The 26,743-nt window shown below is 30.5% G+C and overlaps 3 protein-coding genes across 3 annotated transcripts; 1 reads left to right on the top strand and 2 right to left on the bottom strand.

The window, feature by feature from the left end:
• Positions 1 to 4,264: 4,264 nt before the first annotated feature.
• On the bottom strand, positions 4,265 to 8,937 carry CHIP (carboxyl terminus of HSC70-interacting protein). Its single transcript, XM_011026283.1, has 8 exons — positions 8,511 to 8,937; positions 8,369 to 8,436; positions 8,215 to 8,278; positions 7,728 to 7,799; positions 5,296 to 5,429; positions 5,011 to 5,173; positions 4,800 to 4,910; positions 4,265 to 4,720 (listed from the first exon to the last, which is right to left on the bottom strand). The coding sequence occupies exons 1-8, from the start codon at positions 8,628 to 8,630 to the stop codon at positions 4,589 to 4,591; spliced, it is 864 nt and encodes a 287-aa protein (XP_011024585.1). The 5' UTR covers positions 8,631 to 8,937; the 3' UTR covers positions 4,265 to 4,588.
• A 1,452-nt stretch (positions 8,938 to 10,389) lies between these two features.
• On the bottom strand, positions 10,390 to 14,410 carry HINT3 (histidine triad nucleotide-binding 3). The gene is made up of 7 exons (XM_011026282.1): positions 13,920 to 14,410; positions 13,720 to 13,775; positions 13,264 to 13,321; positions 11,994 to 12,060; positions 11,249 to 11,304; positions 10,964 to 11,017; positions 10,390 to 10,875 (listed from the first exon to the last, which is right to left on the bottom strand). Exons 1-7 carry the CDS (start codon positions 14,106 to 14,108, stop codon positions 10,762 to 10,764), a joined length of 594 nt encoding a protein of 197 aa, XP_011024584.1. The 5' UTR covers positions 14,109 to 14,410; the 3' UTR covers positions 10,390 to 10,761.
• A 7,462-nt stretch (positions 14,411 to 21,872) lies between these two features.
• Positions 21,873 to 23,715, top strand: LOC105125713 (serine/threonine-protein kinase OXI1). Its single transcript, XM_011026280.1, has 2 exons — positions 21,873 to 22,679; positions 22,771 to 23,715. The coding sequence occupies exons 1-2, from the start codon at positions 22,261 to 22,263 to the stop codon at positions 23,615 to 23,617; spliced, it is 1,266 nt and encodes a 421-aa protein (XP_011024582.1). The 5' UTR covers positions 21,873 to 22,260; the 3' UTR covers positions 23,618 to 23,715.
• Positions 23,716 to 26,743: the final 3,028 nt, after the last annotated feature.

Raw genomic sequence — 26,743 nt, 5'->3', positions numbered from 1 at the left:
AGGTGTTATCAATCAATGAAGTGATTTTCACCAGCGGAGTTAAAGGTCAAAAGAGGGAATTGGGAACAGTGTGTTTTGAATGATTGTCCCTTTGAAATGGCTACCATTGGTGCAAACGTGAATTAGTCAAACCAATGCATTCCAAAAGCAACATCTAATTTGCGTTTGTCTAGAATGTTTTTTTTAAGATATTTTTTAATTAAAATAATATTTTCTTTGTCTCGAATGTTTTTTTTAAGATATTTTTTAATTTAAATAATATTTTTATTTTTTATTTTTAATATTAACCCATTAAAAAAGCATTTAAAATATATAATTTAATATTTTTAAACAAGATCAAGTGATTCTTTTATTGAAATTAGTTGTTTTTGGTTTAGATTATAAAATTTATACTCAGAATATTAATTTTTTTAATATACCAGTTTGAGTGAGAGGGGTATTTTTAAAAGTGTTTAAATAGAGAATTGTTATGGTTGATATAGAGATTTTATTGAAAGCATTAATTATGTATTATGAAATTAAAAAGAAAAAAAGGGTGTTCTTGGACAACAGTTTTTGTATGATATTATTGTACTGTCAGTCGCTTTCCATGGCGGGTTGCAAAATCAAAAAGAGGAGCTTTCGACGAGATGCTAAATGGCCATCAATGGCATTACCGACACGCTCAAATTATGGCTTTGACAAGCTCAAGGGTTATTTCCATGCCAAAAAAAATAATGATGAAAAGGAAATAACCAGATGGGTCTAACATGATTGAAGTCTTTTCTATTTTTTTTTTTTTTTTGCCCCTTTTATTGCTCATATATAAATGAAGCACTTGATATTTTTTAAAACACTTAGTATTGTTTAAAACATGAGTACTTATGCTTGATGGGGTTGTTTAAAACATGAGTACTTATTTGTTCAGTAATGAGATGATAATATAGTTAGTTCTTTCTAGAGCTCCAGACAAGAAGACAACGAGGCTCTAACAGTGCAAGAAACAAATTGTTTCTTCTTCAACAATAAACATCATGAAAAGGGAGGAATCGAATTAAAAACCTAGATTGATTTCAATTTATGGTTGTCTGGAGAGAGAGAGAATTAATTCCAGATGAGAGAGAGTGTGATTTTTTGTTTTTGCAAGTTTCATATATTATATATAAGATTATTTTCATTTCATTCGAGTTGAAATTTATGATTTATGGAGATATAAAATATAATTTCTAAAAAAATGAAAGCATAACAAAAATCAAGAACCATATATTATTTATAAAATACATTTTGACAATAAAAATATCAATATAAATGATTTTTAAGAACTTGTAGATATTTTGATATGATATTTCTATTTTATTTTATTTTTTTGTTGAAAACTAGTTTTAAAAAGCACCCACCTCATATTAGGAACACACACTAACTCAACCACAATTATTATCTAGTTTTAATTCAGTATAGTTGGGATCAAAGCAATATAAACAAACCTCAAAATGAGAAACAAAATACATAAAAAGCTATTATATGATTGCAACATTGACAATGTTTTTTTTTTTATTATTCCCATGCAAATGTAAATAATATATTTAACAATCACGAGCCTGTCAATAAAGGACTCCAACTAGAAAATAAAATTTTGCTTGAAATGACCTCATAGATGGATCTATATGTGCCTAAACATAATAAAAATTCAGTTATGTTCTATTTCATACAAGTGTATAGATATCATAATTATTATCTCATTAAAATGCATGATCTACAAACATCCCTCGTTGATAAAAAATTGTAAATTTTTTTGAATTGAACTCGAATTTTTTATAACTCCCGCTTAGATTATGACTGACTTGCAAAACAATTTTTTTATAAAAATAAAGTATCCTCCAATATTTAAGTTAATAAATATAAATAAAGTGTGTGTGAAAAGATAATATGTGGAATAGAAAAGGTAATATATGGTATAGGATAGAGAAAACATGTCTTTTTTAATTAGTAACTTATATTATTTATAAATACCAAGAGGAATGTACATTTAAAGAGAATACAAATAATGGGAAATATTTGCTTTGTTAGAAAGATGAGTCAGTAATTGATGTTAGGCTAGTTATTGGTGGGTAGATTAATACTTAAGAATAAGTCATTGATGATAAAAGTAGCAGACTAGAAAAGTTAGTGTAGTTAAGTTTATTGATAGTCATTGATAAAAATAATGGCATGTTCAAGCTTAGGGATAACTTCTAGTGAAAACATTAGCTGATGATAGTTTAAAAAAGTTTGTTATTTGCAAGAGATGGTGTTCATTATAAATAATGAATAGGGATCAATTCTGTTTTACCAAAAATGGTGAGGGATTGATTGAGCTAAGGTTGGAGAGGGTTAAAAGAAAAGGTTAGGTTGAACTTGAGATGGTTTAATTGAGCCAATAAAAAGAGGTTTGGTTAGATTAAATAGATAGAGAGTTTGGTTTGGTTAGCTTTTTTTTTTTTTTGTTTCCTTTCCTTCCCATCTAGTCTAGTCTCGAGCCTTGGTTGGGCTAGTTCTAGTCCATCTCTACTTCTTCTTCTTTTTCTCCCTCTTTTTTCTTTTTTTTTCTACCTTTTTTATCTCTTAGTTGGAACTATTACCAGCCATGTTTTTTTTTTTTTCCTCACCTCATCACCCATTAATATATATTAAAAGGGCTTTGTTTTTTCACTTTAGTGCTCACATTTGTGAGGATTCTTTTTTATTATTATTTCAAAAAAAAATTAATTTCATTTTTTAATTTTAAGTTTATTAGGTATTAAATTTTATAATTTATTTTATATTAAGTTTTCTAACCTTATAACTTATATTATAAATTATGTAGGTTAATCGTGTTGAGTTGGATTGAATTCCTATCCGAACTAGTGTCAAGACATAAAAAAAAGACTTCATTAATAATAACACGTGATAGGTAAAGATATAAGGTAAGAAATACTTTTTAAGTCTTGCAATATTTTGCTGGTTGCTTACCCTATCAAGCATATTTAAAGATATTGATTATTTTAAAACTTAGTTAATAATAAGAAAATAAATTAGAGACAAAAATATGCTCGCCAGTTTAGGCAAATAAACCAATTAATTATCAACCTTTTGATTTGCCTTTGCGAGTCAAAATGATGTTGATGGTCGTCGTTTCTTCATTAAAAAGGAAAGAAAACCCAAAGCAACAACTTCTAGCACAAGTAGTAGCAAAATGCCACCACCCAAAAAAGCTCCATCCACTCACATGGAAATAATTTTACACGGTTTATCGCTTCCCCCAAATTTTATAACTTCCTGCAAAACTTGTTCTGAAACCTCCAATCATCATGATTTAAAAGAAAAAACAAAATCAAGATTTTTCTTTTTCTTTTATTATTACCATTGTGTAGCTTTATGCTTTTGTTTCACAGATAAATCAAATAATACACTAATCTAATATTTATTTATAAATTTATTTTAATATATTTTCTATAAAGTTTTTCAATCTTAAAATATGAGTTGTGAATTTTACAGGTTAACTGTGTTAACTCGGGTTATTTTTTATTAATTTTTTAATTAATTTTTTTTTATTTTATCATTTAATATTAAAAAAATTATTTACTTCTATATATTTATCTAAATCTCATAACCCATGTTTGATAGGTTAACTAGAGTTAACTCGAATTATTTTTTTATTGAATTTTATCTTCATTTTATACTTCAATATTAAATTGATTGAAAATTGAACTTAATAATTTTTTTTACTTGTTTTCTAATGAACTTTCAAGGTCTCGTAACTTGAATAATAAATTTAACATGTTAAACTAAATTAATCAAAGTCAATTTAATATATTATCATTTTAATATTTTAAAAATATATTAATTTTTTTAAATTAAATTATATTTTTATTAATTATTCAAGTTATTTTTAAATTTATCAAATCAATAAGATTACATCAAATCTTTATATAATTTATTTTTTGTTTTTTGAAAACCACATTAACAACATTTATATATTCTTTTAATGTTTTTTCAAAAAATTATTCAACCCACGACATAAGCACCAAAAATGATCTACTTAATTACTAGTTTTGTTTGGATGATCCCTGCTGATTCCAAATACAACAAAATGTAGCCATGTTATTTCACAAAATTCAGAATATATTAGTTGAAAGAAAAACAGTCACCAAACTGGACTCGGACTCGTGTTTGTGATTCGAGCATGAGTGATAAGAAACATGATAATCCGTAGGGAAAGGGTATGAATCGTCCCTGACATTTGTGACAAATAAGAACACAAACGAGGGAGGCAAAGTCAATCTGCAACCATTTTATACCAGTTCTCCATTTCTATTGGGAAGAAACATCAAATTCCTCAGTCGGGTAGATTCAGTTGATTTTGTGCAAGCAGTCACCATGACATAAACTGTACAATTTAAAAGGTTAAATGGAGCTCATGTAATTTAAGACATGGCTTCACACTTCGAGGAACTTGCAAAAATTACATAGCTAGCATGATTGACGATGCACACAAAAGATATCATCTATAGTTTAAGATAGTAAACCCCACCCTATTAATCCACCAGGCATTGAGCGCAGGCATCAACGCCTCCTAGTTTTCCCCAAACAATCAATTTGATTCAGTCTTGTATGCCCAGCCATGTTTGTCCAAGTATGCATGGACCGCTTCCTTTATAGCTAAGTTTGGAACCAGCTGAGATGGTTCAAGATGTTCTCGTGTGATTGGATCAAAATTTCCCACCTGTGTATAATTAAGTCACCAATCAATGCAAATGAAAAGCATCTCTATTTGAACAAGCAATGTCAAAAACACAAATCACCTTCTCAAGATGATCAAGGAGAACTGCTCTTTCATATGAAACCCCACTTGGAGTAATGACAGGATCACGGAAGATATCAAGGGTGATTTTACAACATAAATAATCTGGCACCTGGAATTTTCAAATTAATCTCACAACATTATAAATCAGCAGTCGGTAATTTTAAGAGAGAAGGAAAAAAAAGATGTAAATTAAACAAATCCAAAGACACCTCGGATGGCGTGTCATCTTCTGCAGCTTTCTGGAATACTTGTCCTAGAAGCTCCAATTGTTGCAGATGGGAAACAACTGAAACAATTGGGTCATCCAGGAATCCTTCTGTCTCAGAATTATAAAGGAAATGTTTTTCTTTAAGAGCCCCCTCACAAGCTTCTCTGAGACAAACCAGGGAAATTAGCATGAGAAGGTAGGAAATAGGACAATTTATAGTTCTCTTAGCACATATTAGCAAAGATCTGCAATAATTGTACAGCCAAAACTCACAGGAATTACATACTTCAAGCTTTGTAGTTCCCATGAACGCTGCGTAGATTCTTCCTCCCACTCCAAGTATTTTGCCTTTGCTAGCTCCTCCCAGATCTCCTCCACCATGTAACCATTCGGGTTGGCACCCCTACCAAGATCCAATGCCTGATAAAAATATAATGCTAATTTAAGATTTACTGCTAAGATTAATAGCCTGCACATTTTCTTTGTATCCAACAGCGACTAAAATTCAAAATGTATTAGGATTCCTATTTGCAACAGAGGCTATAGAAACTAATATGCTCAAAGTCACTCATAAAATTTGTACCATGAATGATTCATCTTATTTTTGTCCCTTTTCCACATCTATCATGTCAATCCCACAAGCTACTACAGTGCTGCTACTAGCATTAACATCATAGTATGGATAGTAACAACTGCTGTTCAATTTTTACATACATACTACAAAAATCATATTGTCCATTGCCAGGGTATGTTGTCGCTACTTTGAAATTTAGGTTTAACCTACTTGGAGTGAAAGATACTCCTAATGCAAAGCTCACCAGATACCCAAAGACAATATATATATATATATATATGGAAAAGCATGTATAAGCCAGGGTGGATTTTCATTGTTAAATTAAAAGCTAGAACTTATCCAACAGGTCTTCATTAGACTATGTTTTGCCCACTATAACCATGATTATGAGGCCCTTAACATCGATTAATAACACCATCGACCACACATACACAATTTTAGCTCCAGCTGCTAACATGTGTAGACAAGACTAAATCCCCAGCCGATCAAAGCATAACAACACCAGGTAGGCCATATCAATCCAGATTACCAAGATCAGAACAATAATTTGACACAATTGGAATCGTGATATAAAAGCAATGTTCAGCTGCTGCTGCCGCATACATTTCTAGCCATGCTTAAAAGGTAGATGGCTTTTTTATGTGCAACAAAGAAATGCAATCCAGTTGACCTACACAAAATATTCTTGCCTTTGATGTTAGAAATATACATGTAAACCATCTTGATATATGGACATGCATTGGGGTACAAGAACATCCCGGTTGCAATACTAATCTTGAATATATGAAACGCTAACATATACAGCTGATGTGTGCAGAGGAGAAGACATGCACTTCATACTTTACAAACCCCTACCTTCCTATTCTCTTTATCAGTAGCAATCGCATAACATCTGTTGGAGATACCCGTACTTAATTGATGTTGTTATGACCAGATTATTATGTGTAATCAATAGGCTGAAGCTAAAACAAATGAAAATGACAAGTAAAAAATCTATAAAGAGCAATAACAAGAGGCTCAAAGCTAAAAAATATGAGGTGTAAATGTTCATTTATCAGCCTTGTGGTAGCAGGTAAAACCAAATGGCCAAATGCAATCATGCAAAAGCAGAGAAAATGACAAGTTTAAGAGGAACATCAACATGAAAAACTGTGACTCCAACACATTTCTTTCCCTTGGCTTTATTTAGAGGGGTTTTCTTTTCTCTTGATCCTCCACAAAGAAACAGGCTATTAACAAGATTTCAGCACTAGCTATGGTAGTCCTATCATATGATGTTCCGGAGGAGGGACTTTGGAGATATCTACAAGTTTTAGAGCTTTTCTGCATGAAGTGGTTGCTCCCAGCACTCAAACCTGCAACTGTGGGATTACAAACCCAAGACTTTGAATGGCCCTTACCAAGACCAACACAACTACTTGATAGACAGTTTGTGACCCTACAACTTTTATTCAAAATTCCAACTCGATATATTTCACAGGAATAACTAGAAGAAATAGGCTCTTATGATCGACAATCTATCATGGTAAACCACAAAAAACTAGAACCACACATTCCCTAAGTTTCAACCTTTTGTCACTGAAGTTTGATTATCTACAGCTGTTATGTTTACAACCTCATAATAGTTTATGTTATGGACATTTGATCAGTGGATTCTACCAGAAACGAAGTTTTGATGGATTAAGAAGCCTAAATGGATAACACAAGGAACTAAGAAAAGGCACAAAGAGCTATGCCACTTTATAGACTATTATTCAACAATAATAATGTCAAAAAAAAGGCCATGCTGAGGATACAATCAGATAGAGACATTCTCAAATATGAACTGAAGGCTCAAAGGAGACGATTGAATAGCAGATCTAAATAAGAAGCCTCAAGGCCCATTAAAAAAGCTTAATTTCAGAAAACAGCCAACAGAAAGAAGATTAAACTAGTAGCTTACAAGCAACTAATGCAGGTCTTATTCAATGGATTCACAACAAAAGACTCGAGCAAGAAAGTGAAAAATAACCTGTCATGTAACTCAAAAACTTCTTCAACCTACGAGTTCAAATGCTAGAAGCAGAAAAAACATCTACCAGCAACTTTTGTTGATATGAAAAACAATTCAAGAAACAACTCGAGATAAGAAAACCAACTCTTACTTTCTCCAACTCCTTGACTCCTTCAGAGTACTCTTGCTTCTGAAGTAATGCAAGTCCCAACATATAGTGAGCCTGTAAAGCAGCAAGCAAGGGTGAATTTTGCACAACCACCTACACTACATAGAAGTAAAAAAAAAAAAAAAAAGCAACCGCTTTCTTCTAAATTCAAAAGACAAACAAACATTCACCTCAGAACCATTATCTACTTTCTTAAAACAAAAATCAAGATTCCAAAAAAAAAAATCACAACCCACATTTCCTTTCAAGATTTTAACACCATTCATCACATTTTCAATCATTTTCCCATTTTCCGACTCATAAGATACTTCTCTATCCATCATCAACAAAAACAAGTTCACCATCCAGAAACTCCTGACGCGTCCAGCACATAACCCACTTACTTCCATCAAACCATTCTTATTCTGTCTTTTTCTATATAAGTCAATTGCGATTATGACATTAATAAAACCAAATAAAACACCATTACCTTGACAGAGTAATGATCAAGCTGAATGGCCTTGCGAGAATCCTCTTCTACTCTAGTCCAATCACTTAACCACATAACTTAGTCAAATTAATAATTTATACCAATAATATTACAGAAATTCGACCTAAAAAGGGGGAAAAAATGATTTACATACTTGCGTCTTCGATGGCATAAAGCACGATTAGTCCAATAAACAGGAACTTTAGGGCACAGCGTAATCGCCTTTTTAACAAAAAAAAAAATTAAATCAGCAAACAAAAAAAGAAGAAAATCACATAAATATATATAGAAAATACCGCAGTGTAAGCATCGATGGCGGCTTGAAATCGATCTTTACTAAAGCATATATTCCCTTCTTGCCTCAACTTCTCTGCTTGTTTCTCTTCGGCACTCAATGCGGATACTCCCGGTCCCATCCTCCCTCCCTCTATCTATCTCTTGATTTATTCTCTATTTTTTCTCTTTAATTACTGTATTAATTAAAACTAGTATCCGCTTTTTTTTTTCCTTTTCTGAATTTATTGTATGGGAGCTGTAAAAATCTTGCGAAATGGAGGAGGCGACGACGCGAGCGAAACGGTACGCCTGGAGGTTGGAGGAGGAGCAAAGGCAAAGTGATCGTGGAGAGAGGGGTCGCGGGTGGGGGTTTTAGTTTTGGGGAGGATTGCGGGTGGGTTTGATGTCTTATTGTTTTGTTATCAATTGAGCTCTCAAGTTTCTTATTTAAACATTTTTTACCTCCAACTTATCATTTTTGCTCGTAGCTGAAGGTTGACTCCGAACAAGAATTGCTTCATGGGTAAAGAGATTCCAAAAATAAATATTAAAAAAATATCATAATAATATTATTTTAAATAAAAAAATAAAAAATAAAATCAATAAGTGAGAAATGGGTTTTAATTGAGTTAATTAGTGGATTAAATTAATTTTTTTAATCAAATTAATTAAATTGTTTTTACATCTAGATCGATTCAAGATATAAATTTTTTTTATTAATAATAATAACATGTGACAATTAAAAATATAAGATAAAAAAAATTTTGAATCTTGCAATTTAAAGTATTATATTTGAGTATTACAAATTTGAGCTTTAGATTATATTTTAAGTGAATTTAAGAGATTTAAAACCTAGTTAATAATAAGATAATACATTAGAGACAAAAACATGCTCATCAGTTTAGGCAAATAAACCAATTAATTAAGAACCTTTTGATTTTACTTTGCGAGTCAACATGATGTTGATGCTTGTCGTTTCTTCATTAAAAAGGAAAGTAAACCCGAAGCGACAACTTCTAGCACAAGTTGTCGTAAAATGCCACCACCCAAAAAAGCTCCATCCACTCACATGGAAATAATTTTGCACGGTTTACTGCCATCCCCAAAATTAACAACTTCCTGCAAAACTTGTTCTAAAACCCCAATCATCATGATTTAAAAGAAAAAACAAAATCAGGATTTTTATTTTATTTTTATATTATTGTTGTGTAGCTTTATTCTCTTTTTCTAAGAGTAATTCCAACGATCCACTAACCTAATACCTACTCAAAAACCATATTAAAAAAAAAACTTTAATTTCATATTATTTTTAATTTAAATTAACCCATTTTTAATCTAAATTAACCCATCCAATCGATAAAGAGGTCTGAAACTTGGGCCGAGTAGATTCTTAGATCAATTCCCTTTTCGACTCTAAAAAAAGGTAAAATAATATGGAATTCATGCATGTAGAAAGTTTGATGTTTCAAAAGAAACCATTAAAAATCAGACTGACCAAAGGGCAAAAGTTTTCTTTTGTTCTAAAGGGCCAAATACCTGGGTTGATGGTTTTCTATAAGACTTGATTTCAAATTTATTATAGTTAACAAATCAGACTGACCAAAGGGCTAAAGTTTTCTTTTGTTCTAAATGGCCAAATACCCGGGTTGATGGTTTTCTATGAGAAGACTTGATTTCAAATTTATTATAGTTAAAAGATGACGTTTGGGATTACAACTGTGCTTTTCTATATTTTTTAAAATAAAAACTTTGAATTAATTTTTTATGTTCTTTTATCATTTTAATAAACTAATGTTAAAAATAAAATTTAAAAATATATATTATTTTAATATATTTTCAAATAAAAAAAATACTTTAAAACACATTCTCTCAGCAAGCAACTAATTTCAAAGACAGGAAGAGATGCCAGCATATGACAAGCCATTGCTATATGGTAAAAGTGACAAAATAACTGCCCAAGTTCCACAAAACTGTGTTGAGAAATGACAGCAGCCATCAGTTATTCCAACCTGTACTCTATCTATTCTTGAAAAATTGTACCCTTTCTGGTAACTTTCCAAGTGCAAACATGAAATTGGCCTCATTGTTCTTGGGTATGGAATCAGATTGTTCCACTGAACAAAGCAACTCGTTGTATCTCATTCAAGGTACCTACCCAGACAAATGGATTGGTACTGTATACTCTTACGGTACAGACTAGCGACGTTTGCAGACAATGTATCATGCAGACAATGTATCAGAAGATCTTTAACTGTTGATGATCAGGAGAGGCTAGATTCTTGAATCTTTTCCGTCTTGGGGAGAGATGCTTGATAACTGCTCTCGAACACGATTGACAAGTTGAGAAGCTTCCTGGTCAAAATTCAGGGGACGCCTCCGCAAACTCTGTGAAAAGTCATTGGTCCAATGTTTCTATCACGATGCTGCTGTGTTGTTCCGCAATACAATCAAGCAAAAAACAAACGATGCATACCTCAGTGGTCCACAAGCAATCACGCGCCTTACGGGGGATTATGTGGATGTGCGTCTGAAAATTCAATGTTGATAAAGAGAAATCAGGAAACATCGAAGAATTCAGTTGCTGTGAATACCTGCAGCTTATAAGATGAGAGTATCTCTTCTCTATACAAATAAATAGCAACGAAAGTGTTGTTTTTGGTTCAGCAAGGAACACAGCACAGCACTGGTCACATCATCAATCCATCGTTATTACATCAAGCTTTTATTTTTCCATAGAGACAACTTTAGAATTACTTACATGAAAAATGACTTGGCCTGCAGCAGCACCGTTATTTACCAACAAGTTGAAAGAATCTGTAAACACCAACATTCCAAGAACAGAAGTTCAGATGGAGATCAAGTTCGAGAGAACACTAGGTTTAAAAATGGTCCAAAAACTTGTAAATTCAGTGAGAAAGCAGATGAACTCATGCTTCCCTAGTCATGCCAGATGCGGCATTCATTTCTTAAGAAATCCACCCCTGCCCCCCTATAAAAAGGTGCAAACAAGTGCCTTCAATCCTATAAAATAAATATCGACATGCGAAAACAAAAACATTTAAGAAAAGAAAAGATATGTTATCACTTGAATTTCAACTCATTTATGTCCGTGGCTAGATGTCAATCAGCATTCCCACTTTTCAGGGGAAGGACCGGGATTTGCTTTGGGGGGGAGATGGCACCCCAAAGTTCTGAAAATTTTCAATTTGACACTAGAATTTTTTTTGAAATCCCAGTTCCATCTGAACCACTTCTCAGGCTGCCCAGAAAACAGTAGTTCTTTGTTGGGTCAAGGTTGGTTGGCAGTTAGGTATGCAGATGTAAACCCAGCTCTAAATGAGAAATCATCAGCCTAACTCCACTGTAATTTTATACATGCTCCCAAACATCATTGACAATTGAGGCATGTTATAAACAAAGGAAAGAATATGGATAAACAGAGATGCTGGGGGAAAAGGATATTTGTTAATTACAGCAACAGTAAAGAAATGTTGGATACATACCAGCACCATTTGCTTTCATGATTGCATTACCAATTGAAGGCACCTTTGAACACATTGCTGCTACCACCTGCAGACCCAATTTATTAGAAAATACATCCATGATTTTTCTTTCACGGAGAAAAAAAGGAGCACACTGAACTCTGATATTACATGACTAGCTTTAACATTTCACGAAAACATTAAGTATCATGCAAGGGTTTCTATGCCAGACCAGACTGGTGGAAAAATCAATTTTTGATCAGGGTCAGATGGATCCAACTTGAACATTGATACAGGGCTTCCTTTGTCCCCAGTAAGAAATCACATGACTTCCACATATACCGGGCAAAAAAAAAGGGCATGGAGCACCAGCTCGACTGCAAGAAAATTGATTGATTGGGATTCAGAACTGGACTTGCTGGCTAGCTTACATTGCAAACCAGCAATGCTCACTTCTTAATTCATAGGAAGACAGTTGTATATCTTTTCAGAAACACCGTCCATTTAAAAAGTAAAAGTAAAGCAGTACCAGCATGAAACTGCAGCTTCAAGGTCACAACTACTCTCCATTACTCTCTTTTTCTATGATCAAATTTTCAGTCAGCCTTCTAAGACCAGGTAACCACCCCTCCCTGGCTACCTCCATCCCTCTCTCACTGCTCAAACAAGAAACTTTCAGCGCAGTCATTGACCTTGTCATCTTCTGAGCACCAAACATGTCTGCATCTTTGATGCAGAGTCCAACCCAGGTTTCATGACACTATGCAATTCATGCTAACATGGTAACTATGGGGAAAAAGAACACGTGATATAGGTGTAATCTCAACAAAAATAAAGAAAAGTGCGCTCATGTGACTTGGGTGGGATAATGTAGTTACAGAAATAACACAAGGAGCTGAAAAAAGGTTTCAACCCTCACAGATCAAACTCCACATATCTACAAAAGATAGGCCTCCTTGTCTGAGCTTGATGTTGATAGCTAAAGGCGGTAAAAGCACAATAACTATTGAAGGACTCGGGCAGTCAAGTCAGCCCTGGCATGGCTCCAGTTGAATACAAGCTGACTTTAGCAAATTACACATTTCTAACACCTCAGTTGTAGCCTCGCAGACCAATAAAACATCTCACTTACACCTTTATTGGCAGCTGATCAAGCATGGATTCAGCTTTGTTGGGAGTTTCTCTTACGTTTAATCCAGTAATAACATCCCTTGCATATACTATGTGTACTTAGTTGGCGAACAATTTTGAATAACTCAGGAGGGATTAGCATCAAGTGAGAGTTACTTACAGAAGGAGGAGTGGCTTCCAGGCAAGAAAAATGAGATTTTGGGATGATAAGAGAGTGCCTGGAAAAAAAAAATTGCAGCTTCATACCATTTCATCATTCAACCACAGACAAAATTACAGGAAAAAAATTCAAAATCTTGGAATCCTGGAACTATTTGGAGGACATGAAATCATTACAATGATAACATATGAGACAATGTTTGGTTAAGGAGGAAGAGTTAAGCTTTGTTGATTTCTATACATAGAAAACACACTGGTAGTTCTTTCAGACTACTCTTTCCGGGACAACCTTGGTGCCTACTTGATCAGATTCTCTCACTTTCACTTGCAAGAAAATTACCCCCTTTTTTTTTCCTTTTTCTTCCTAAGAAATTCCAGCAATTTAATAAAGCTTGCACACTAATGAGAATTCAATCCATTCCAAAAGGGTTTCTACTTTGTGAACACGATAACTCACCCGGGACTCAATGGACTGGAATCCAAAATACACAGGCATGTCTCGTCTTCATAAAGCTGTAAAATTCAGATGGGCAGAATGAAGGAGCAAAATTTCAGAGGTAAAATATAAGAAAGTCATTGATTTGCACAAATAACCACAGCTAATAGCAAAGTTTGCAGGCATCTGAAGCTTAAACACTAAGAAGCACAAAGATTTACCTTAAACGCAGGGGATTCACCGCGAACAATCCTGCAGAAAACGCAGTCTAGTTGGTGATTCCTCGTGTCGCCAGCAGCATCATTAATGGAGGCAGAAGAAGTGATGGAAGAAGATAAACGTGAAGTCAGGGAGGGAGAGTCGGGGAGGAGATGGGAGCAGATAATGGAGAGCCTACTTCGTGACTCCATTCACGCGAAATTAGTTGCTTCAGCGAGAATCGCCTGTGTCGCCATAAAATACATGTGTCGTGAAAATGGAAGGGGTTTGAAAGGATTGGCAGTGCAGAGGCAGAAGGATTTTGACAGGACAAGACAGGTCAGCTGGGAGTGTTTCGATCGTATGAGGTTACAGAGAAGGCGTTGGCTTTGCTTATCCACGTTCTATGATTTTGTACGGGATTTGTCGACTGTCTGGTTCTGGGGCTATTATTTTGTTTCCCCCGACCCTCCCTGCCTTATCACTTTGGTTGTTCATCGTTGTCTTCAGCAGTGAGTGTTGGTTTAGTTTTGATTAGTTTTGTTTTAATTTATTATTGTTTTAATGGTTTTTTTTTAAAAAAAATTTAAAAAATTTATTTATAAATATTATTAAAATATTTTTTATAATTTTTAAAATTTATTTTTAATATTAAAACTTTATAATGATAAAAAAAAATTAAATAAATTCAAATATTAATGAAAAACAAGTTAAAATTCACTCTTAGATGCTCTTTTGAAGTTACATTTTAAAAAAATATATAAATTGAAGTTTATTTTATAATAAAAAATTTAATAGAGAATTTTAAATGAAATTTATTTAAAATATATATTAATAAATTAAATAATTATAAATTGTAACATATATTAAAATTGCTCAGTGTTTCACTGTGCAAGTCTACAATGAAACGCTGGGCAGCCTTCATTTTTTATTTTTTTATTTTTTTTACTTTTTTAAACTTAGTTGTCTTTTTTTTTCTTCTTTTTTTAAATGTCTTTCATGTTTTTTTTCTTTCTTTGTTTTTTTCTTAATAAATTTTTTTAATTAATTTTATTTGTTAATGTTAAATTATTTTTATTTAGTTATTAGACTTTTATGACACGGATCTAAAGTTTAATAAGTTAACTTGATTTGACAAGTTAATCCAGATTTATTTATTTTTAATTCATTTTTTTTTGTTTAGTTTAATTTCTTAATGATAAATTTCTTTCTATTTAGTTATCAGACTTTCCTGACACATATCCTAGGTTTAACGGGTTAACCTAGTTTTATTGGTTAACTCAGTTAATTCTAGATTAACCCGTTTATTTTTTTTTATTTTTTTCCTTTAATAATTTTTTTATTTAATTTAGTTTGTTAATGTTAATTTTTTTTATTTAGTTATCAAACTTTCATAACACGGATATAGGGTTTAACAGGTTAACCTAGTTTGATGAGTTAACCCGAAGTTTTTTTTTCTTTTTAATTAATTTTTTTCGTTTAATTTAGTTTGTTAATGTTAAATTTCTTTCTATTTTGTTATCAGGCTTTCATGACATATATTTCAGGTTTTACAGGTTAACCTGATTTCACAGATTAACCCCGTTAATTCCGGGTTAACTTGTCAAAAAAAATTTTCTATTTAGTTATCAAACTTTCATGACGCGAATCTCAAGTTTGATGGCTTAACCTGGTTTGAAAGGTTAACCCAGTTAATTCAGATTTTTTTCTTTTTTTCATTAGTTTTTTTCTTCATGTTGGTTTTTCTCTTTTTAATTAATATATTTAATTATTACATTTTTATGACACGATTTTGCAGCTAAACCGACATCCAAGGCTCTTAGGTCTGGTGTTGCAGCCAAACTCACTTGAACTTGAGTCATGTCAGTTAAATATTATTATTATTATTATTATAAATATTACTCTTGGGTCAAGCGTTGTAGCTAGACCCAAGGTTTTTGGGTATCTCTTTGCAGAAAAATCTAACACTCTTAGATCTTAATTTTTTTATATAGTTTTTATGCAATAAAAAAATAACCCGTGGTGCATGCCTTTGTTTTTTTCCTTTTCTTTTCCCTTTTAAGCTTTTTACTGTGGATTGCACAGTGCAGTTCACAGTGAAAAAGTTAATGCCTTCTGTTTTTTTTTGCTTTTTTTTGTGTTTTTGTTTTTTTATTAATTTTTTTAATTTACTTTTTTTATATTAAATTTTTTCTATTTAATTATCATATTTTTACGACACGGGTCTCATATTTGACGGGTTAACCCAGTTGATTTAGATTTTTTTTCTTTTTCTTCATTAGTTTTTTTCTTCCCGTTGATTTGTTTCTCGTTGCTTTTTCCTTTTTAATTAATCTTTTTTATAATTTAGTTCATTAATATTAAATCTTTTTTCTATTTAGTTATCATATTTTTATTACACGAATCCCAGATTTAACTGGTTAACCTGATTTGGCGGATTAACCTAGTTGATTTAGATTTTTTCCTTTTTCTTCATTAGTTTTTTTCTTTTAATTTTTTTTAATATTGTATGCAATTCACAGTGAAAAAGGCTGTTGTTTTTTGTTTTTTTTCTTTTTTTTTCTTCGTTTTATGCCTTTTTACTGTGGACTGCACAGTGCAGTCCACAGTAAAAAGGCTGAAACCTTTTTCTTCCTTTTTTATTAATTTTTTTAATTTAGTTTGTATATATTAATTTTTTTCTATTTAGTTATCAGACTTTTATGATATGAATCTCATGTTTGACGGGTTGACCCAGTTAATATAGATTTTTTTTCTTTTTTCTTCGTTAGTTTTTTTTCTTCTTATAGGTTTTTTTCCTTTTATTTTTTTTCTTTTTAATTAATATTTTTTTGTTTAATTTAGTTCATTAATATTAATTTTTTTCTATTTAGTTGTTGACTAATGCCTTTGGTTTTTTTTCTTTTTGTTTTTTTGTCGTTTTTATATCTTTGACTGTGGATTGCACAGTGCAGTCCACGGTAAAAAGACTAATTTCTTTTATTTATTTATTTTTAATTAATTGTTTTTTTTAATTTGATTTGTTTATGTTAATTTTTTTATTTAGTTATAAGACTTTTGTGACACGGATCTCAGGTTTGACGGGTTAGCCCAGTTAATTCAATTTTTTTTCTTTTTTGTCATTAGTTTTTTCTTTGTATAGGTTTTTTCTTCTTTATTTTTCCCGTTTCAATTAATTTTTAAAAAATTTAGTTTGTTGATATTAAATTTCTTTCTATTTAGTTATTAGACTTTCATGACACGGATCTCAGGTTTGACGACTTAACACAGTTAATTTATACTTTTTTTTCTTCCTGTAGGTTTTTTTCCTTTTAACCCAGTTAGTTTTTTTTTCTTTTTGCTTTTTCATCATTTTTATGCCTTTGACTGTGGACTGCACAATGCAGTCCATAGTGAAAAGGTTGATGCCTTTTGATTTTTTTTCTCTGTTTTTTTTTTAATTAATTTTATTCGTTTAATTTAGTTCGTTAATGTTAATTTTTTTTCTATTTAGTTATCAAATTTTCATGATACGGATACCGGATTTGACGGGTTAGCTCAGTTAATTCTGGGTAACCTGTCAATTTTTTTTTTCTATTTAGTTATTAAACTTTCACGACACGAAGTCAAGGTTTGGTAGGTTAACCTAATTTGAAGGGTTAACCCAGTTAATTTAGATTTTTTTTCACTAGTTTTTTTTCTTCATGTTGGTTTTTTTTTCTATGTTTTTTTTAATTAATCTATTTAATAATCATACTTTTATAATACGACTTTGCAACCAAACCCACATCCAAGGCTATTGAGTCTGGTATTGCATTCAGACCCACTTAAACTTGGGTCATCCAAGTTTAGTGTTATTATTATATTATAAATATTACTCCTGGGTCAGGCGTTGCAGCCAAATCCATGACTCTTAGATATAATTTTGCAAAAAAATCTAAAACTTTTAAATTTAAATTTTTTTATACAAAAAAATAGACTCGCGACATCACGCGGGCCATCTAACTAGTTTATAATTAAAACAAAACACATATTATACCATACCACACTACATAAAAAATAGAGCCTAAATAAATTAATTAGTTAATTAAATATAATATTTTTTTGAATTTTTTTAATGATTTTATTTGGAAAGTGTTAAAAAAAATAGTTGGATATTAATTTTAAAAATCAAGACTGAAAAAATTGAATTATATCAAATTAAACCAAATAGAAAAAAACCTAATTATAAACTAAAGGTCCTGTGAATAATAACCTAACTAAAAAACCTATAGATTAAATTAAGCTTGTTCAATTTTTAAAAAATATAAAATCAAATGAATAGTGAGTTTGATTTGGTTGTGTGATTTATACACTGTTTTGAAATGTGGTTTTTATAAAAATTTATATGTTTAGATTATTTTGATGAGTTAGTGTTGAAAATAAATACACTGTTTTGAAATGTGGTTTTTATAAAAATTTATATGTTTAGATTATTTTGATGAGTTGGTATTGAAAATAAATTAGAAAATATTATATTAATATATTATTAAATAAAAAACTATTACCATATATTAATTAACTTTAATGTTAAAAAAAAATCCGTTTGATTAGATTTTTTTTTTAATCTAAACGACACTGTTTGAAATGATGATCACATGCAGCTGTCTCGGTTTCACCAAAAAAAAGAAATTATTTTGTGCTTTCCGTTAATTAACATTTCTAGCAATCTCAATTTTTCTCTCTTTTGTTTATATGCGTCCATAAGGCTAAGAGAAAAAGGGCCAGGTGAATAGTTGTCCATTTTCAACTCATTCCCAGGCAACCACATCTGTGTTCACGTAAATATCTTCAATAAGGACTGTTCCTTGTTATCGTGTGTTTGGTAATACGTATTTTTGTTAATGTTTGTTTTAAATTGAAAATATATTAAAATAGTATTTTTATAATATTTTTTATATGTTAAATTATCATTGTAAGGGAGTTTATGGATATAATTGGGTTAAGTTTGGACTCCTAATTGTATCAAACCCATTTTTTTTTATAATTTATAAATTATTAAAGTAGGTTGGATATCTCAAACTAGACTAATTTTTTATGATTATTTTAGATATTTATAGATTGAGTTCATATTATTAATTTTCATGGATTAAACTTTATTAAAATTAAAATTTAAACTCAATAAATTAACCTAGAATCTATTGTAAAACATAACAAATAATATAAACTTAGTACATCAACCCTGACTAAAATAAATGAATCAACAGTAGAAAAAATCCCAGCCTGATCTATCTACCATCTATTTATTACATGCTTTGATATCCAGGTGATTACATATTTAGACAACAAAGTATCTATAGAAATTAATAATATTTACATATGTCTCAGCATTGTAAAGTGACAATATTAAATATTGAATATTAAGAATATAATTTCCCCCGTAATACAATATGAATATTTATTCATTTAGAGAGCAATTTTTTCCTCTATTAAATTACTTCTTTATATTAAAAAAATTATAATTATATATGAGAAATTAAGTTATATTTATGATTTAATATGTAGAAACTTACACTTTAACGCCTTGTTTTCTGTATTTTTAAGAAAAATCATTTATATTTTTCCATCAATCTCCTTGGGTACGCAGCTGCTCCACCATTCCTTTCACAGGTTGATGTGTTGATGCCCTGCGAACCTCTATGTCCATTAATGAGAGAACAGAGAAGCTCGGCTATGTTGCTTACTTTTTTATCTTTTGACATATATATATATATATATATATATATATGTATGTATGTATATATATATATATATATAATTTTTCATTTTTTGAACAAGGCTGGGTACTGGAAAGAAAAAAAACATCAAAGACTAAGCTCGAATTATTGAGGTCAAGTCGAGCCCGGGCTAGTCTAAGTTCAGCCCAACCTTATCTATGGACCAATCTATTTAGGCATTTATGTAAAAATAAAAATAAAAGGAAAATTTTAAATTCTATATGTTTTTTAGGATCTTACAATCTAATAATTTTTGCAGTGGTAACCTAAATCGCAACTTAATTGATGATTGTAATCAAACTATATCAACTATATATTAATGAAATTAATGACATTTGGTTATATTGATTAAACCCTTGTCAATTTGATTTATTTCCTGCCAAGTTTTTATTGACTTCTTTTATTATTTTTACTTAATTAAAATGAGAAAAAATAATTCATGAGCTAACCTTATGTTTTGTTTTGATGGTCGATTCAAGATGACCAGTACCTAGTTCAATCATGGTTTAGGTCTGAGTTGCTTTTGTACTTGATATTGTAGTACAATTTTATAATTAATCTATGATATTTTTTTAATATATATTTGTGTGTAATTGTCATGTATTTCATAGCAAGCATTACATGTTTCACATTCATAGATGCTAGAGTGTCCAGCACTGCATTCACCGGTTAGGCCACGACCAATGTAAAGGTGTCATTTGACGCCATTGGAATAGAAAAAAAATAATAGGATTTACTAATAAGCTATTTTATTTTTATTTCTTGATAAGCTATTTAACATTTAGTTCTTTGTTTAATTTATTTTCTAAAACAGCCTGTCTTTTAAAGGAAAAAGATATCGAATGTTTCTTGACCATGTAAAGTTCTTCAATTGACCCACTGGAAAACAAATTATGGCTACGTCACGAAGCTAGATTAATTATTCAGGGGCGGCAAACTAAATGTGATATTAATACAGAGAATATCTTTTAATGTTTTTTGTTTGAGAATTTATTAAAATAATATTTATTTTTTAAAAATAATTTTTTATATTAGATTCAAAAAACACCCAAAAAAATAATTTAAAGCTTGAAAAAATTATTATTTTTTAAACATGATTGTACAATAAAAAAATACAAACAAAAACATAAATTATCATAAAAATAATTATTAATGAGCAACAACCATTTTTACATCCAAATATTTTTTAGGTGTCGTTCAGCAAAAGCACAAGCAAGTGTTGCAAAAAATGATATACAGTGTTTTAATATAAAGTTTGAATATTTATATGTTTAAGAGTTGACATATTATTAAATGTCGAATATATAAGAAAAATAAAGTTTTTAATTTCGAGTATAAGAGAATGAGGTGTTTAAATTATTTTGTCACCTGGTCAATTAAGTCATACTCCGTTCTTATTTTATTATCATATATATATCTCTCGTGTCAACGAAATGAACGAGAAACCTTTCTTCTATTATATAAATTTAATTTTAATTTCATCTGGAAAGATTGTCTTCTCCCCATCAATATATTTTTTATTAGATAAAAATAAACCTCATACACATTGATAATTCTTCAGTAAAATATTCCAATAAAAGAATTATTTAAATATATACAAACCAGGGGTGGGAAGACAATGATTTTTTTTATGGTGGTCAGGAAGTAGCTAAAAACATCTTATTAATTATTTTTCTAAATTCATTTTTAAAAAATACAATTAATAAAAAGAAATTATAAATAAAAATATTGTTATAACTTCCAGTAAATTATTGATTTTATATTCTCTCTACCTTGTATATCTATCTCTTTTTTTAAAACATAAATTTTAAAAATAATTAATAAAATATTATTAATTACTTATTAAACATAAAATTTCAAATACAAGCAACAACTACTCAAACTTAGTACATGAATTAATCTTCATTCATGTCTAAGTGCATGAATAGGTCTGTTTAATAATGCAGTGTAAAATATTTTTATAAATTTATTTTTAAATTGATTTTTTAAATTTTTTATATTAAAAATAAAATTAATTGAAAAATATTTAAAAAATCAATTCAATACTTTTCAAACCAAAATAATTTAAAAAAGGGACTGAAACACAACAAGCACAGATTCATGTACAAAGTCTCGAGAAAAAAATAAATTGTCAAGGCTTCTCTATTTTATTTTGTAAAAATAAAGAAAAGTAGATAAACACCTTGGCTGCCGCGAATGAACCAACGCCGCGTTTGAAGCTTTCAAAACTCTACCACCTCTCTCCAACCCTTCTAGAAGTCCTCCATCGCAAGTAATAATTTCTTACGTCATCCAGCGGGCCTTTATTCCCCCTCTCACGCGGACACACCCATCTTTACTTATCACGGTTCAGATACCGCCACGTCATGTAAAACTAGCCTTTGTCTCACGTGTACAAATTTCATTGCATCACCTACCTAATCACTATCTTGAAAGTCATGGGCTTCTCGCACCCAATCTTGCCATCTTGGAATGCCAGTCCTTGTTTGCCAAGAAATGTCCCAGTGAGAACACCCACTCATTTTCCTTTATAAACAAGCTCCCTTTCTCCTCCAGAATTACCGGATCATCCTGCAGCCAACAAACGAAAATCTCCAACGATATCTCCGGTAGGTGAGTTCTAATCTCCATGAACATCGTCCACCACGAATACCTTGAAGAATCTGAAGAAGAAGAAAGATTGCCGATTTTAAACATGGAAAGCATGAAAGTGATATCCCCACTGGGGCGGGGAGCCAAAGGCGTGGTCTTTCTCGTTAAAGAGGAGCCACTCGGTGAATTTTACGCTTTGAAGGTGATATCGAGGGATTTTGTGAAGAAAAAGAAGCGTGGCAGTAATGATAAGGACATAGAAGGGGAAGAATACAGGAGGATTTATTTTGAACAGCAAGTTTTGAGTCGTTTTAACCACCCACTTTTGCCAAAACTGCGAGGTGTTTTGGCCACTGACAAGATTCTTGCCTACGCCATAGATTATTGCCCTGGTCGTGATCTTCATTTCTTGCGAAAACAACAGAGCGAGAAAATGTTCGCCATAGATACTATCAGGTGCGTAGTTGTGTTATATATTCGTTTCCAAACTCGTATATTATTGATATCGATATGTATAGTCTAATCTTGGGTTTGAATTTAATTATAGGTTTTACGCGGCCGAGTTGGTTTTGGCATTGGAGTATCTACACCGTTTAGGGATAGCGTACAGAGATTTAAAGCCGGATAATATAATGGTTCAAGAAAATGGTCACATAATGCTAGTAGATTTCGATCTATCCACAAAACTTCCTCCAAAATCTGCAAGCCCCGTTTCGTTAGTGGCAGATCGGAGAAAACGACGGTCTCCTCTCCACCGATTTTTCAACAGGGGGGTTTCACCGGACGACTCAGGGGAGGAACTGGGCGACAGATTGTCGGAGCCAGACTCGACCTCCAAGTCTAACTCGTTCGTGGGAACGGAGGAGTACGTGGCACCGGAAGTGATTCAAGGGGACGGTCACGATTTTGGTGTTGATTGGTGGTCTTTGGGTGTCGTTTTGTATGAGATGTTGTATGGAGTGACGCCGTTTAAGGGGGAAAATAGGAAGGAGTCTTTTTACAGGATTTTAACTAAAAATCCTGATCTAGTTGGTGAAGCGACGCCGTTGAGGGACTTGATTGGGAAGTTGTTGATCAAGGACCCTAAGGAGAGGATTGGGGTCGAGGGAATCAAGGGTCATGATTTTTTTAAAGGAATTGATTGGGATTTATTGCTGCAAATCTTGAGGCCACCGTATATTCCTCTCATGGATAATTGGAATGAGGGAGAGGGTAAGGATGGAATTAAGGAAATTGATGTGGAGATATTTGTCCAAGAAATATTTGGTGCTGGTGATGATGATAAAAAGAAGAATCGAGATGATAATCATCATGGGAACGAGAATAAAAAGGTTTGGGTTAATGGACTCAACACCAACCATCCGTGTGAGGCTGAGAATTTTCTTGTTTTTTAACTAATTAATTGTAATATTTATTCATTTTTTTAACCCAACATAGATGTATACACACATGAATATTGAGATATTTTTAACAGCTATTTGATTTGACTGCAGATGATTTATTTTAGATATAAGTGATTTTTATTTTTTAATATTTAATATATTTGTGCTTGGTTAATATCTTGGAATACAATGAATAGATACAAAAAATACAGAAACTCGTCTGATTAAAAAAAAATATAAACATAAAATAAATTTATTCTACAAAAGACATATTCTCTTATATTTTTAATCAAACTCTCCTACCGAGTCAAATTAATATATACATATGCGCGCACACTTATAAGGATATTCTCAGTTCTATTTCTGCATCTTCACTGGCCATTTTCCTTTCTTTGATGCTTTTTTTTTTCTTTGTTTTTTTATTTTAACATGAAGATCCCATTTTGATACCATGTCATACAAAGAAAAGCTTGCATTGTCCTGATGGACTGACCAATATTGGACAAGGCGCATATATATATCAAACTCTCCTACCGAATCAAATTAATATATACACTTTTTACTTGGGAAACTTAAGAGTTAAGGATATTTAAATATCTACAAGGAAATATATATATATATATATTTCAACGCCCTCGTAGCTGTGTTCTTACTTGGGAAACTTAAGAGTTAAGGATCTTGACGCTGTACAAAAAATATAAATGTCAGTTTGTTTTCAACATACTTAATTTTTTAAAGGAAAAATTACTTTATTTATATAATTTAGTTATTTTTATATTATACTCTATTTTTTAAAATTATATTTTAAATTTTGCACATGTAACAATTTATATTCTAAATTATCTTATCGTTTAGTTTTTCTTACGCTCATAAAAAAATATATACATTATAACTTTTCAGCAACACGCGCAAATTGATAGCCATCTTTCACTTTAATTTATTCCAAGAGTTCCCACTTTAACAACCGTAAGAGCTTTCCAAGAAATTAAAATAGCTTAGTCTTAAAGTAATGGACGAGCTTTTTCATTTTTACGTCAATTAATTTTATTTTTTTTAAATTACGTTTTTCTACATTTTCTGGTCCATTTTGGATCCCTTCTGTGTACTTTCTTTTGCTGCTGTTATTTTCCTGGCAGCTTCCTTGCTCTGTTTTCCACCAATTTGTTTTTTCAATTTTTTTATTCTAATGTGGTATGTTGGGTTATTGCAGTATATATAATATTTAAAACATGCCGAGTCAAAAGGAGGGAGCTGGTTTAGGAATATATGCCAAGTAGCACTACCGAAAGCATGTTTTCTCGTCTCCATTCTTTATTAATATATAACTAGATTTGTGCACGCGCCGTCACAGATGCGATAAAATTTGTAACAACATAAAAAAAATGCTAAGAAAAAAAAAATACAAAATCTGGATAATTATTTTAATTGGTAATTTAAAAAATATAATAAATATAAATAAGCTAGTAAAAAAATTAAAAACAAAAAAAATTATACTCGAGTCAACCTAAATTATCAAATAACTCAATATTAAAAGATAAACAAAACTTAATTAAATTAAATTAACTCACAAATTTTACGATCATAAATATAAAGTTGAGATAATTTTATAGAAAAAAACACAAAAAAAAAACCCTTAAAGATCATTAAAACAAATGAGAACATAACAACTCCATATGTAGAGAAATAAAATGAAAAAAGTTTAAACTCAATCTCTAGTAAATAAAATATTGAAGAACAAATTAAAAAAAATAATTAAAAAAGGTTAAAAAAAATTGATCTGAGCCCATCCAGCTTAAAATGCTAGATCTCTAACTCAATCACGATACTAAGGTGACCACACTAAAAAAACAAATTGAATAAAATCATGAAACTCAGTTATAAAATAACTCGATATTAAAAAAATAATAATTAAAAAGCAACAAATTTATATATGATTTAATTAAGATTAATCCACAAATCTCATGACCATAAGCACAAAATAACCTTATAAAAAAAAAACAGCATAAAGATCATTTTCTAAAAAGTTAAATGTTGAATAATAAAATTTAAATAAATCAATTTTAAAAAATTACCTAGAGAAATCAATTAGAAATTTTGATGATAAACCTAGGACTACCCCTATGACAAAAAAAAAAAATATTGAATCATTCTAGATTAATTTATAAATATTGTGATTATAATTATGGGATTAATATAGCCCACCAGAAAATGTACATGGAAAAAAAAATAAGAAGACCAATTTCAAATAAAATAAATATTGAATGTTGAAAAAAAAAAAATTTAAAAAAAATCGCCATAAGTTAATATTTGAAAATAGTAACTTCGGTCACAAACCTGAAACTAATTTTATACAATGCAGATCATTAAGAAACAACAAAACAAAACTTTAAAAAATAAAAAACATTATTTTTTAAAAAGAACAACAATTAACCCTGCCCGAACAAATCGCTTAAACCCAATCTAGTCTTTAAAATTTACAAACCGTAAAGTTTTTAACTTAATTTAAATTGCAAATCCCGCAACCATAAGCACATGACCGAGATAGCCCAATAATAATAATAAAAAAAGGTATGAATATCATTTTTTAATAAATTAAATATTGAATAGTAAAATTAAAATCGATTAATTTTTAAAAAAACCCCTTAGAAAAGGTCAATTATAAATCAGTGACTTTAATCATCAACATAGTACTGACCCCATGACAATAAAAAAATAAATTCAAGTAAACTCAGGTTAATGCACATATTTCTTCATTATGAATATAAGATCAGGATAACCAAACAAAAAAAAATATTTTTTAAAAAATTAATTTTTAAATGATAAAATTGAAATAAATTAAATTTAAAAAAAATAAAAAAACAAAAGTCACCGCGAGTTAACCTTTAAAACTAATGATTCTTGTCACAAATTCAAGACTAACTTTGTAAAAGATAAATTATAAAAAATAAAAAAACAAAAACTTTGAAAATGGATTAAAAATAAATTAGCTTTAAAAAGCACAAAAAACAAACTTAATCTAGTCAAGTTTTTAAAAAAAATTTTAATCTCTAAAACTCATAAATTGTGAAGCTCTTAATCCGAATTCAATCAAAAAAATTTCAGTTAATTTAATTTTGAATGATGAAATTATGAAAAAAA

The sequence above is a fragment of the Populus euphratica genome, unplaced genomic scaffold (genome assembly GCF_000495115.2).
Source record: "Populus euphratica unplaced genomic scaffold, PopEup_1.0 scaffold58.1, whole genome shotgun sequence".
In the NCBI taxonomy this organism is placed as follows: Eukaryota; Viridiplantae; Streptophyta; class Magnoliopsida; order Malpighiales; family Salicaceae; genus Populus; species Populus euphratica.
Note: the sequence above shows the minus strand (reverse complement) of the source record. Positions and strands in the feature narration are given on the sequence as shown.